A 14,109-nucleotide genomic window follows, 5' to 3' on the forward strand; every position below is an offset into this window, starting at 1 on the left:
GAGGGGGATTTTTAGGTTCTTTGCTCTCGAATTTACACTTCGTATCGGAGTGTTGAGCTGTGAATTTATCAATGCAAAGGGTGTAGGTTTCAACAAACGTTTGAAGATGTTTGTGAAAGTTTGCGAATGTATTGACAAATATTCGTATCTTCAGCTCTTTTACGAACTAAATTAGTGGATTTGTCTACGTTTCCTCCAGTTGCTAATGCGACTCTTTCATGCGATTTTCCGACGGAATACAATTTCGTTCCACGGAATGTTCTTTCTTTCTTCTCCTACTATGTTCTCCTTTTTCAAAGAAAAGCTCCATTGTGCGGCGAACGACGAGGAGCAATCGCGAAGCAGGGCTCGCGGAAGTAAAGCAAAGAAAAACAAGGAGAAAGAAGAAACCAGCAGGAAGGAAACAATATGCGGAGAGGCGGTCGCAAGCGGCGTGCAAACACCGGCCAGTCCGATTTCACGGTTAGTCGTAAAACACTGGGCTCTCGGCCGATTCCGCGGAGATGCTCGGTTATGCAGGTGCTTTCGGTCCCGCAGAGGTGCACGCCTGCGTGCATTTTATACGCGGTTGCGCGCGTACGATGAAAAAGGGGATCACCTCTTCTGTTCTATCGAAACTACGAGCAACCGACAGGAGGAAAGAGAGATCGGATCGTAAAGCAGCCTCACCCTCGTCCCTCTGTAACATGGAACACAGCTACCAGATCACGAGCATCGAGGGATCGTTAACGAAACTATCGATGGAAAAGCGAATTTCTCTGTCGTCTTTCGAATTTTCTTGTTCATCTCGCACTGTGAGAAGAAATGGGAAGCATTCTACGTTAGAAATTCGTTTCTTCGATTACGAGAGCTTCCTGAACTGACGGAACTTGCGCCAGTAAACCCCATCAAGGACGTTACGAATTATAAATTGAGACTTAACTGTGAATCTGCATAGTTTGCTGAGCGTCGTTTCGTCAAAGGTACAGCTATCCCACGATGCCATGTAGAAGCTTGTACGTTTGAAAACGGCCCGAACGGCTCATCGATATATACCTTGGCGTGAAGCCGGTTGAATTTTTGTACGAGGCAGCGAGCAATGATCGCGGCGCGATTAGAAACGAAGAAACTGCGTGGTGCGGCCCGTGAAACGGTGTAATCTAGCCAACAAGTATTACGTAACAGAAGATATACGAGCATCATGTGTATTATGCGATGACCAAGGCGGTCTTCAGCCGCGAATGTTGCAAGTCCGGTTAGGTGGCCGCCGCTGGTTAACACGAGGTAGATTCGTAACGGAACTCGCGCGCGCGCACAATTTCAGCGTTGTAGGATTATAAATTCGCCCGGCCGAGAGCCGCAATCTACAATGTGCACACTGTGTCCACCGTGTCTCGGCCGTAAATTTATTATTTGCTGCCCGTCCACCTGTGATAAGTGCCCACGAACCTCGAAACTCTACCATTTCTCTTCTTCCACCGGTCCATCGTTCTCTCTCTCCCTCCTTCCCTCCCTCCCTCCCTCCCTCCCTCCCTCTCTCTCTCTCTCTTCGACTCGTTATCCATGCTTACGTCTATTTTTGTCGGTCAATTGTTGCATACTTCACAGCCCGTGACTTTAATTGAATTTATATCCGACCTGTGTCATATTTACCGTTTTATACCGGGATTAGAGTTTATTCAGTCTCGAGGGACGTTAAGTAGTATCGCTGAAGGGTGGCGAGAAAGTTGATGAAGTTCAAGATGTGTTTTAATGGCGTTGTTCGATGGCTATTCAGCGGTGATTCGAGAACGAGATTTAGAATGTCGATCGAAGGTGATACGAATCACTTTCGCTTGTGCTACGTTACGGAACAGAGGCTCAGGGGGTGTGGACGTGGTCTTATACTTGGATCGAAGAGTTACTGGAGCTACAGTCGAAGCGTGAGCTATCGACTGTGCAAGGCTACCGTCCCCACTACGAGTCACGCGCTACGAGCGATTCCCGCTCTTGTGTCTCAGCCACGTGGTTTCCGGTCGATATAGATGGAATTCTACGAATCGTCTTCTACTTCCTGTACTCTAGGCTGTGCGTTATTTTATCGTTCAACAACGGGGGTGTTACTTATTTTGGACCGAGAATCTTGCACTTTGATCTTCGTCCTTTACATTGTTCAGAGATCAGATACACGGTGTAGGAATGCTGATGAAACTCTGTTCGCGCGTAGCAGAAGAAACGATAGAAGAAAACGTCCTTCAACCCGAGGCACCTCCGATGCAACAATTTCCTCTCACGATCTTCGCTACTGCGAACTAGACTGCTTCTCTGAAACGCGCTCGATCCTCGAACGAAGCGCAACGATGTTGTAGAAACCTCCCTTGCCAGTCGTCCTTCCGCCAGCCAGTTGAAGAAGAATCGCACAGGGAAGACGGCCGACATATCCGCATTGCTGGTCGAGCGCGTTTCTCCGCGTTCCCCGCGTTGATCTCCAAGACGAATGCGTAGCGTGGCGTACGCTTGATCGGGGCAAGTGTAATAAACCTTGGACCGGACACACGCGAGCGTTGTACGCTCGCAACAGCGTAGAGAACACGGGGCCAGGAGTAATGCGCGCCAGTGCATAGTAGTAATAATAAAGTGGTAGTGGTTGGCACGTCACGGTCCAACAGGCCGATCAACCGGCCGTGCGGCCAGCCGGCTACTGGTCTCCGCCCACGCACAAATATGCACGTAAGTACACGGAGCTACGAATCGTCGTTGCACGGAGGAGGGCCGAGCAGGAGAAACGCCGTGCATGCACGGCCAACATTGTGATAATGCGTATTGTAACGCGAAACTTGTCGACTAGAGAACCGCGATCAACGAAAAGGATCATCGTGAAACTGGTGTAACTGAAATGTTTCGAATACCGAAGCTCGAAACCGTAGACTCGAAATTGTTATATTAAACGTGGCAAATATTCAAATTGATAATACTCTGTTTGAAAACTTCGTCGTAAACTCGAGATGTAAAATTGTACTTTTAGATTTGCGATCCTCGGAATGCGGACAGTGTCACGAACCACATAGATCACCCTACGCGAGCTATTGGCCATTTTCCCTTTAACTGATCTTTCTATCAAACTGGATTGCTGAGCTCCATCTCATAATTCGTTAGCCACAATCGAGTCGCATTTCCCCGTAGAAGCTGGTACTTCTACGAAAGAAGCAGAGATGACTCGTAGCGTAGAACAGAGAAAAAAGAGATAGGCTCCGATTAACCACGATTCCTGTGGAGGCCAATTACGTTCGCGGCGCGCAAGGATACCGGACAATTTCGCCACGAACCGAGAGTCGTCGTCTTATCCCCGTTGCGGTTACACGTTACACATACTACGTGTGCATTGGCGCCACACGCGTGGCCACACTCGCGTCGAATAATCCATAGGCGTGTTCGTGTTCGCCACGCCGATAGTAGCTACTTGAAAGACGTCCACCTTTTGCCAAGCTAACGCGTGCGATGAGAATATTGCGAGTGCGAACTTTGTAGTTGGAAGAAGAAAAAAAAAATTTCACCGACTATCCGTCCGAAAGAAATTCGATCTCTTTCTGCGGATTCGTCCATGTGGACGATGGAATGTAATTGTGAAACGTCACTGGAAACGATGATACTTATTTTACGACGACTAGACTCATCTCAAATAACACTATATGTACCTTATACCCGTTTCATTAGGCCTCTATTTATCGCATTCCTTTATTTTTAACAAATTTAATGTTAACAAATCAGTAGAATTTGTTTTTACATGATATTCTAATTCTAATTCATATTTGACAAAAATTTAATCAATAAACGTTTACGTTAGAGATAGTTTGCAAATAATAAAAGTATTCCATCTGTAAATTTATCTACGTAACAGATGGGAAATAAGTATAATAACATGTATCTTATTAACGAGACACTTTGACAGACGTCTCGTCGAAGCGACAATAAGATAGAAAGTTAGTAGTCACGCCCCCGTATTGAGTATCCCCACTCTGAGCTACGTCGATTACGCCACTGTCGTCGATGGCATAACGGCCTGACCATGCACTGGGATTTCTACTGGTCTTTCTTCTCTTATTTTCCGCGTGTCGGTGCCGCGTGACTGCCGTCGCGATATAAGAGGCAACAATAAGCAACCTCGACGCGTACAAGCTGCACGCGTTGTTTTTGCAACCGTGTTTCTAGAACAGATTTATGCGAACGAGTTTGCACTTGATGCAATTTCTACTCGCAACTTGTCGCGTTATCGGTTGAAAAACTGGCGGATAAGCGTGTTAGGGCGTTATAAGTAGCATCAATCGGAATTTCCCCGCTGATAACTTGTAATCGCCGTGAAAACGGCGGAACGAACCGAAATTATCGAGCAATTAGCTCGTAACGATCGAATAAGATATTCGTTTATACGTTAACAAGCCACGAATAAAAGCAGCCTTCTAATTTAGACACGTCGATGGCTGAGTTCGTTTATCAACGAACAAATAATTATTAATGGTAGCAATGTTAGAAAGACAGCTTGTAGTCGATAGATGGCCTGAAGTCTGCTTAGAAGCTCAAGTTCGCGTTTTTGTGACGTCTCGCGAGCGCGGAGATCGTCCGACTATGCACGGATGGTTCTACTTGCCGATTTTTCGTACGGTTAAGACCATCGTCCTCCATCGATCGAATTCGTATACGAAATCGTGGAGGACGAGGTATGCATTTTTGAAGTATCTCGTGCACGCGATCGTTTGAGGCAAACTGACAATACGTGTGTGGGCGTGAAGTACGATACGCGTTACTATTACATATCTACATATATCAGACTCGACTTGTAGTCGATTGGTCTTGGAAAGCTGGAATGTCGATACTATTCCTCTTACGTAATTTCATTTCTATTTCTTCTTCGTATCGATATAAAGTGAAAAAGAACGAGGAAATTTTCTAATTTTCATCTAATAAAACTTAGATAAACGTCTCTCCTCCCATCTAATAATTAGTAGATGTTTCTTCTAATAATTACATAAGAAAGATATTATCTACGGTAGGAACCACTGAAGCGTTACACGACTCCCAGAAGACACTCGATTACCTCGATCTCTATTATCGATACTCGCAACGGTACCCTCTTCCCAAACTCCTCTCTGTCGTGCACCCACGTTCGTACACGGAGAAAAGTTCGTCTAAATTCGTAGGTGGAATCTTCTCCGTCTGCCTGTCGTCGTCTTCCTGTTATTCTATTCTTCTTCCTGCATCGAGACGGTCGAACGACCAGTGGCTTCGGTAAATGGGTGAAAAAGTCACATGACTCAAGGGGGAATCGGGCCGCGGTGAACTATGCCACGATGGCGTCCACTTCGGGGGAATGTGGGCAGACAATGGGACGAAGTGTGTGCCCACCGGGTAACGAGCTAGAGGACTCGTCCGTAATTTGCATGCAATGCAGCCGGTAATGCGATAAATATGCATGAATTCGGGCACAAGAGCGAAAACACAGCTGCGCAGATACTGGGACCAGGATTGCAACATGCTGTCGATCATTCTAACCCGCGTGCCTTTACGTTTAGAGAGGTATCTGTATCGGTAGGTGGTCCGCGCAGCGATTTCTCGGTATGGAAATCGATTGGGCTCGACTAACATTGCGGTCGAACGAGGCGATAGAGGGATGGACGATGGTTGGCGAATTTCAGTTTCAGGATGTTTTAGGTGAAAGAAGAACGTCTATGTTATTACGCGGCGAGAGGAGTATTTGATGTTCTGTGTGAAATTTTTAGAATTACAGTTCACCTGTACCAGTTATATGAGCGAAAATAAGTTGTACGATTCTCAAATTTTTTAAGAAAAATAGCCGATATTGTTGAATCTGTATCTGTATCTGTAAGGAATTCAAAGTTAGCGCTACCAGAACACGGCTTCGTCGTCCCACTAACTGCAAACCTGAGTTGGGAGGCGTTGCTCGTAAAATCGTTTCATAGACACAAGCATTCTATCGATAGAATATTGGTCATTTACGAGGTAATTACTTAATCGAACGTTCCGATACTACCGAATGGTGTACGCTTACGGCTGTTAAGCAAAGGCGCGCAAGAAAACATTGTTCTTTTAGCAATATCACGGTATCGCTGTGTTTATTTCGATTACAGGAACTCAGCATCTGGCAAGGAACTGGAAAAAACTTTATCTCGGTTGATCGATGATTTAGTAATTAATGGGCTAACGCTACGCTGTTCTCTTGCTCTTGTAATTATTTTTCAAGAATCCGGTTCTTTAACTTTCTTGGGACAAATCACGTTCCGGTCGACGATAATCGAGCAATTTGTAAGATCGAAACGGCGCCACGCGTTTCCTCAATAAACGATCAGCGCCGTTGATCTTCGTGGTCAATACAGTTGCTTTCGATGATTGGATCGGCATCGTTTACCTCGATAAACCGACTACGAGCTCGCTATTAAGGATGTTGAGCGGAGATCCATGAAATCCGCAGCTCCGGTAAAGCTAGGAGAGACGCGGATGCAACGGAAGCAGGATCGCTGGAAAATATAGATCGCGGTCAATAATATCGAGCGTGGAGTCTGTCGGGACTCAGGATCAAGCAATTTCCATCGTAATGCCAGCGTTCAGAATTCCGGAAAGATCCTCGGGCACGGGTAATCGCAGGAACGTGTCGTAGAATTTGTTGATATTAATCAACGTCGGTACACGGTTCCGCCCGCGGTCAATTCAGCCAACGATTTCCGAGATCGTGCTTCTGGCTTCTGGACTGGATGGTCCTTCGATATTGAACGAGATCGTTGTTTTTTTTTTTTTTTAATAGAAACATGCCGTTCTTTGTTTAATTTTTGAGAAATTTTATGGATTTTATGGACGAAGTTGCAAATCGTATTGGAAGATTTTAAATTTCCGCGTTCTGTCAGATAATTCAAACTGGATCAAGGATGCAACGGATTACATTTTTTAGCGAACCTTAATGTATCATTATAAAACAAAACGAATGTAACTCGTTCTTAAGACCACGAAAGGCTATAATCACTGCTATTCACGGGTCGGAAAACTTCGCCTTAACCTTCACCTTCTAATGGAAGGACTATCCTGACTCCCGATCTCGGACAACAGCCCTTCAGCATCGAATAATCGTAGCTGATGAATGTTCATAAAAGGAGAACACGAGACGGGTCTCGTATTAGAAAGATGAACGGTTCCGTGTGTGTATCGCATTACGCAAGACCGTCTGTAATAATAAATCAGCTTCGTAAATGTCGGTAGTTAATCCGACATCAATCAAGGGACAGTGTGATTTCCGACCATGTCCATCGCCATTCGTTTCATCATTGTCCATTTTTTTTTCTCGTTTCTTTTTTGGTTATTAATTTTCTGATGCGAGACTGAACCAGCTCCGAGCACGAGCTGGTTATTATCGGTCGGCACGCGAATTCGATATCATAATCCCGCGGAAACGTCCTTCTCGCGAGCGAGAAACACTCGCAGTTCATCCACCGTTTAACTTCGAGCGAGCGTGGCTTACGTGACCACGTCTCCATTATGCTAATGACGAAATCGACTGTGAAAAACTCTGCCAGGCGAATCGATCATGCCTCTGGTTTATTATCATTAACGACGAGATCTGAAAATATTTCTTCTTTTTTACCTTGAAAATAAGATGAAAAAGGAAACTTTTATTTATAGAGGGTGAAAGGATTGAAAAGTTTTTAGACTTTGAAATATTATTGCGTTTTCGATCTAGCAAATACCATCGTCGAAAGGGAATCGAGAATACTTTCTTCAGAATCTAGAAATCCGCGAAGCAGAAAGGAGAGGAGTGTTTTACACTTTGAAACATGGAAATAGCTTTCGTTATAATAATAGTTATAATCGAAACTGATGATTCCAAGAGTTTGCAGTTTCGCAATGAAGATATACGCGAGAGCGCAAGCCCAAACCTGACACGAACAAGGGAACGTGGTTACTTTCCTCCGACAGCAACCTACCACAGATCCATCTTGTTCACTCATCAATCATGAGACAGCACCACCCAGACTTCGCGTCGCGATATAGCAACTTTGGTTTACGCAAACGCTCCGCTACGTCTCACTTAGAGCATCCTATGCAAATTTGTTAATCTCGTAACGACTACCTGCGCATCTTGCGCGAATTTGAAAATTTCTTACCCGTTACATACATACCATACGCGTTAATAGCGATATTACAAGTAGATAAAGAATGTATTTTCTATTAATTTCCCATTGCATCTTATTTTTTCTACGACGAACGGAAATACCAAAGTTGGAGGTCCTAAGGTGGTTGATTCCAGTGGTTTTAAGGAGCATTCAAGCACTATCCCAGTGTTTTATGCGAAATTGCCGGACGTATGCTTGTCACTTGCGGCTAGCCGCAGGCGCTTCACGGCCTGGATGCGTGCACGCGCATAATCAAACCGCGACAGTTGAAAATTACCAAGTGTCCCTTGGTCGAAACGCAGGGGAGGCCAGGCGATGCTCGCCTGGTTAATTAATTAAGCAGGAAACGCTGACCTCGAGCATCCATCGCGAGCCTTGACTGCATTCGACCGAGCAAAGGGATCGTTGAGAAGAGGAGAAGTCGCGTGGTGCCTTTCTTTCTAAAACGAACGACTATCATTTACGAGTTCGTCTACAAATTGCGATACGCGCCGATAACAGGCGAAGATCTTTTACACGCAAAAATTTAAGAAAATTCTAACTCATCCGTCCGGCTAATCGAAAATTCAGTTCGCGAACGAAGAAGTCACCATTGCCAAGTTTGAGTTTATTGCGAGAGGGGTAAACGCGGACGATCGACGAGGAACACCGACCGGAAGCCACGGTTTGTTCAGCCGTTGAACCTGCTCTCGTTTAATTCCGCTCACGGAGCGGCTTCGAGGCAAACCAGGGCTATTATATCGCCGCGGCGAGCGAGGATGACGTTACGTATCCCCGGGCTGTCCGCTTGCTCGATCCACCGACTATCTTCACCGTCCGTCTTTCTCTCGTTTTCCGATTCCCTCATTATCTCCTCACCGTCTCCGTTCCACCTGCGACGTCCTCCTCATCTTCGTCCGCTGCTCCCTTTCCCGCCCCCTTTAGCCTGGCGTTTTCTTTCGCTCGTTCGAACGGAACTAGCCGAGAGGAGGGTTAGGACACGCCAGATTAACCCGCCTAGACCTCGCTAATTTCCACAACTCAGGATACGCCGGAAGCGTTCTTGCCCTCGCCCCCCAGCGCCCCAAGAAAGGGATCATACACGCGTCCAGGACTTACCCGTTTTTTTAACAGTTCTTATTCCCATAGAATAGAAAGAACTGTGTCGAAGCAGTGTCGATATCTTGCAGTTCTTACGAGATATATCGAGATATCACTGGTTAGATTTACGGCTGATTTTTAACGATTACAAGACTCTTGATATTTACATGTTCGTGGAAAATTTTGAAGGTGCAAAAGCATAGTGGCACGCAAATGCAGGAATTCGTTTGAATATAATAAACCCCTATGTAGATTAAGTTAAACGGAGATGGGATCTGCATTCCAGTTGAATAACATGGTTGTCGCGTAGGGTGCATAATAATAATCAAGTATGATTAAACGTTGTACGCACACAGTTAAATTCAGGCAAGACCCAAATGTATTTTTGAATCGTATACCCACCGCACGAATAGACTTTACCCGAATAGACTTTGATGTTCGATAAAAATAATTGGATACGTAGTTACGCTCAACACACGTTGTTTCCGATTAGAAATAAAAAAGAAATACTCAAGGGATATGCATTGCGTGGACCTTGCATTAGCCAGAGAATCAGAACGAAAGGAAGCTCGAGGCTGCGGCGTGAATTCGTTACGTTCCGGTTAATTGGTAAAACGGGCAAAGTAGCAAAAGTTACCATTTCAACGAGATGCAGGCACGTCAGGATAACAACAATAATTCGCAAGAGGATCTGGCTGCTGCTTCCTGGATGGCGCAGATGCATTTCCAAGACGCCAGATTATGACGAGAGCGCAGGGGACGGGATTAAACGTATAAGGAGTCGCGGCCAATAGGGAAACAATCGCCCACCTCTTATAACGGCCAGTAAAGCGCTTCGTTAATGCCTCGACCCGGCCTACGATCTTGTAAATTTAACGATTCCCGGACAAATTACGTTCTAACTGCGCTGTAATCAGTGCACGTCTGTTCCTGCCAGCCTTTTTCTATCCCAGTCGTCATCGACGTTACGTGAATGGATATACTAGAAGTGGAATACGCAGATGGAAGTATTTATACGTTCGAACAACGTTCTTTTGTTAGAACGTTCTTTCAGCAAGTTCGATCAGGAGATGACAGTTTGGCTTTCAACGCTAGGGGTGATTGATCGAATTAGATTGGCGATCGTTCGGTCCGGAACTGTGCAGATTTAAGCCGACAACCCTGTTCCGAAGCGCTGAAGCCTGTTAATTATTTATTGGATGGGTCTATGGCGAGGACGAAAAGTTGGTAAGAAGAAACGGTACTCACGAGTTAGAGGTAGAGCGTGCCAACACGCCGGGGTGCCACAACGGTGACAGCTAAACGTGGTCCACATTTAGTCGGCGGCAACGGTGCTGCTGTGGCTGGTGGCGGGGTTTCTGGTCTCGCGCAGCCAAGGCCACTTCCGCCGCGGAGCTCCCACACTAAATTCGTGAGCGAGCGTGGTCTACTCAAACGCCGCGATCTGAGCGAACGATAAGACAATTTCTGATTACCCCGTTGCGAATTCTCGACACAATTCTCGATTCTTACTTTTACCCTACCTTCGCTTACCTCGTTAACAAGCTATTGGAAAAATTGCTCGTACCTCTTTTCCGGTAGCTTAGCACCAGCACCAGAGTCCCCCGATGTTCTTCCCCCGGAATGGCTCGAGTCCAACGTTCCGTCCAGCTCCATGGCTTGCTGCAGGTTCGTCAAACTCTTGTATCTGATGTTAAAAAGCGGAGATCCACCCTTGTATCCTGGTGGCGTTTCTTTCAACGGCGACGCGCTCTTCTGCCTCATCAAAGGACGTCCCCTCTGAGTTCCGCTGTTCTTCACGTAGAGCTTCGCCAGCGGCGGCTTCTCGACTCTCGGCTGTGGAGCCTCCTTGACGGCGCGTCTGGTCCTCTTCTCTGCCTGGATCTTCTTGGTCGGTATGGTCTCTATGGGAGGTGGTTCTGGTCTGTCGTCGAGCAGAGGGGCGATCGTTACCGTGACCGGCGTCAGAGGTGGACTGGACCCCTGTGCCCCTGGCAACGGGCTCTCGTAAGGGGACCTGACGCTCTTCGGTAGCGGTGCGAACCCGCGGACATAGTCGTAAATCTGATCGATCTCGTCGTACTCCTCCGTGCAAGCGGACGGTGGCACACGATTCTCGTCCCGGTAGCCCGCGTGTCCAGAGGACGCCTGGTGTCCATTGCTGTGATAGTGATGATGATGATGGTGATGGCTGGCGTTGTTCCGGTGGTGACTCGGTGGCCCGTTATCCGAATTGGTCGACGATCGCCTGAGGAAACCGGATCCGCTTCTAGTCTGCCTGGAAGGCTTGCTCTCGCCCAGTCGGCCGTCCAGCACGTGCGCGCGATCGGCCACGTCGGCAACGAGACGCGACGCGCGCTCTACCAGCCTCGTGAACTCCTGCATCGATCTCAGAGCTTCCTCGTTTCGCGCTTTGACCAGCTTCAACGGAGCGGCCAGAGGTAACGCCACGGCAGCCCCTTCTCTCTGTAACGGCAAGGCGAATACGTGTTCTTCCTCGAAGGTCGATAACAGCCTCAGCTCCGGAACGAATTGCGACGATGATTTCAATCCCCTCGGTGGTTGACCGTGCACCAGTCTGACCGTCAACGGCAAACGCTTGCTCAGCAACGCTCGAGCCGTGTGCACGCCGCTGATATTGTCCTCGCGCGCCAGGGCGCTGAAACGTCCGCGCAACTCCATACCCAGGAGGACGCTCTCTCCTCGACAGTCGACGCAGCGCAGAAATCTACCGCGACCGGGCAGACTAACCTCGCCAGCTGTTACAATCGTCTCTCCGGCAGCCAGGGTTCTCGTTCCTTCCGGAACCACTATACCGGAGTCGTCGTCCACTCTGCAAGCTATTCCACGCACGGTCTCCCGGACCAGAGCTCCTTCCTCTGGACATCTTCGACACAGCTCGTTCACGGACTCTATCCCGCGAACGGCTCTACCTTCCTCGCTCAGTATCTCGAAGTAGCCGGCATAAGAGTCTGGGATGGCCAGCCTCGGCCCTACGCCCACTACTCTGCGTCCCTCCTTGATCTTCACCGCTTGCGCGACGATCTTTCGTCGACGTCCAGCGGATACCAGGAGGGCCGTACTCTGGAGGCTGGGCGCTGGAAGCGTCGGGACACCCAGGCCACCGTACTGACCTTTCGTGATCTTGATCACCGCCGGAAGACGATATTTGGAAACGAATTCGCGCAAGTACGTCGCTTCCTCGGCCCAGCGTGCCGCCGCAACGACGATCTGACCGTCAGTCGCGGCCATCGCGGCGCTGCAACGCCGCCCAGCTTTCTCGCGAGCACGGGCCCCGATGCCGACGTCCCCGGACTGAGGGCCCGCTCAGGGCCCCGACGATCGAGTATCGCTACTGATGCTCCTGCTGATCGGACACCGCGCCTCTATGCTCCATCTGTAACAGAAATCGACGTCGATACGTCAGAATTGGTTCCGTTATGGGTTTCCGAGCAGATATCGCTCTTACGAAGTATACAAATTCTTGTGTCGAAGTTCAATCGTGAACTTTTAACGCTGCTATATCGATACAAAACGTAAAAACCGTGCTCGGGATTTTGAGTGGCCGTACGTGTATGGCTTGGCCAGCAGCAGCGGCTGGTGGACAGAATCAGCGATATACTAAGTCAGTCGTCATCAGAACATCGTACCATGCGGGTGAAATATTTCATTCTCAACAAGATCTTACAGCTGCTGTGTTCATAACATCCAACCTTACTTTTGTACAACAAGTGCAAATAAAGTGCTAAATTACACTAACTCTCGATCTATTAAACTTCCTCCACCTTGAGCGTTAAGTCATTCAAGGTACGCGATATCGACCGATCGGTTTGATCTGACCGGTTGCTCTTTAGTTGATAATTCGCAAGAAGCCGCAAACTCGAACAAATCGGACCGTCTTCGAGAAACGTTTCCAGCTGGATGATTAAAAGCGACGCCTGCAGGGATAATACACGCGTCCGTGACCAATCGAAAGACGGCTTGGCCCGGAGAGTCGAACTGGAACAACGAAACAGGCCGCGATCGTGGGTCCGTTTCCCGTTACTTCCTCGTAGGGCCGTATCATCGGTGTAACCGACGATTAACGCGGTCGAACGATAGGCACCGTATCTCAAAGCCAGGTTACCTAACGAGTGTACGTATATAGCTGGGCGGAGTCGTCGATTGTTTCGGATTTCACGAAAGTACGTAGAGATGGCGAGGAAGGGGCACACCGATCGTGACCGAGCGATCGAGCATCGCGTTAAAAGCGATTCCCTCGGACGAATTGCTTCACGGTTATGCCGCGCGATCGCCACGGAAATTCCGCGGTGTCGTAACGCTTGGGAACGGGCGTACTCCGACAGAAGTACCCTCGCGCCGATGCTTCCGTGTTACCTCTCGTTGCGACGTGTATATCGGATAACCCGAAGGATTATATAAATCACCGTTTGGTCCGGTTCGATTCGGGTCGACGGAACGCTTGGCGATGCCAATTATCCTTTTCGTCTAGGTAGATCGGTGTGGTGAAATTAGCCTTAGGAGTGGAATAGTTGAGTTACATTCTGTTTCACGTTTAGGGGTTGCTTTTACCATATTATTTTGTCCGAATTGGGCGTTCTCTGTCACTGTTTTCCATATATATCTTATGCACCAAGTTTCTTTCTCCGTGGAACGACTCGTTGCCAAATGTTAATCTACACCTATGAAGGATCCTTCATTCCCTAGTCGAGAGGAGTTTCACAATTTTGCAAATTTCGCTGTTCATCCTCGGAGGCAAGGGCTATATGGTGGACACACGGAAGTGACGCACTGGTTCCAGATGCCGGATCGTTGTAACACCGCGATCCTTGGTCGCAATTTATCGCCTGGCCGTGTGAAAGGCCCATTCAGAGTGGCGAGAAGCGTACGTGGCATG

General features: G+C 47.9%; 1 protein-coding gene across 4 annotated transcripts in view; it reads right to left on the reverse strand.

Annotated features, from left to right (window-relative positions):
* LOC122567917 overlaps nt 1-14,109 on the reverse strand; it is a 65,363-nt gene that overhangs the window by 20,949 nt on the left and 30,305 nt on the right. For 3 of the 4 annotated variants that reach the window (XR_006316923.1, XM_043727073.1, XM_043727074.1), the window contains exons 3-4: nt 10,780-12,609; nt 10,461-10,656 (exon numbers count right to left, since the gene is read on the reverse strand). Coding sequence is in view for 3 of the 4 variants with exons in the window: in XM_043727073.1 (XP_043583008.1) it covers nt 10,464-10,656; nt 10,780-12,464 (1,878 nt within the window). In the remaining variant the exon portion in view is untranslated. Of the gene's footprint in view, nt 1-10,460; nt 10,657-10,745; nt 12,610-14,109 lie in introns of those variants that run through there. The other variant, XM_043727075.1, reaches the window with a different exon arrangement.

The sequence above is a fragment of the Bombus pyrosoma genome, linkage group LG5 (assembly GCF_014825855.1).
Source record: "Bombus pyrosoma isolate SC7728 linkage group LG5, ASM1482585v1, whole genome shotgun sequence".
Taxonomy (NCBI): domain Eukaryota; kingdom Metazoa; phylum Arthropoda; class Insecta; order Hymenoptera; family Apidae; genus Bombus; species Bombus pyrosoma.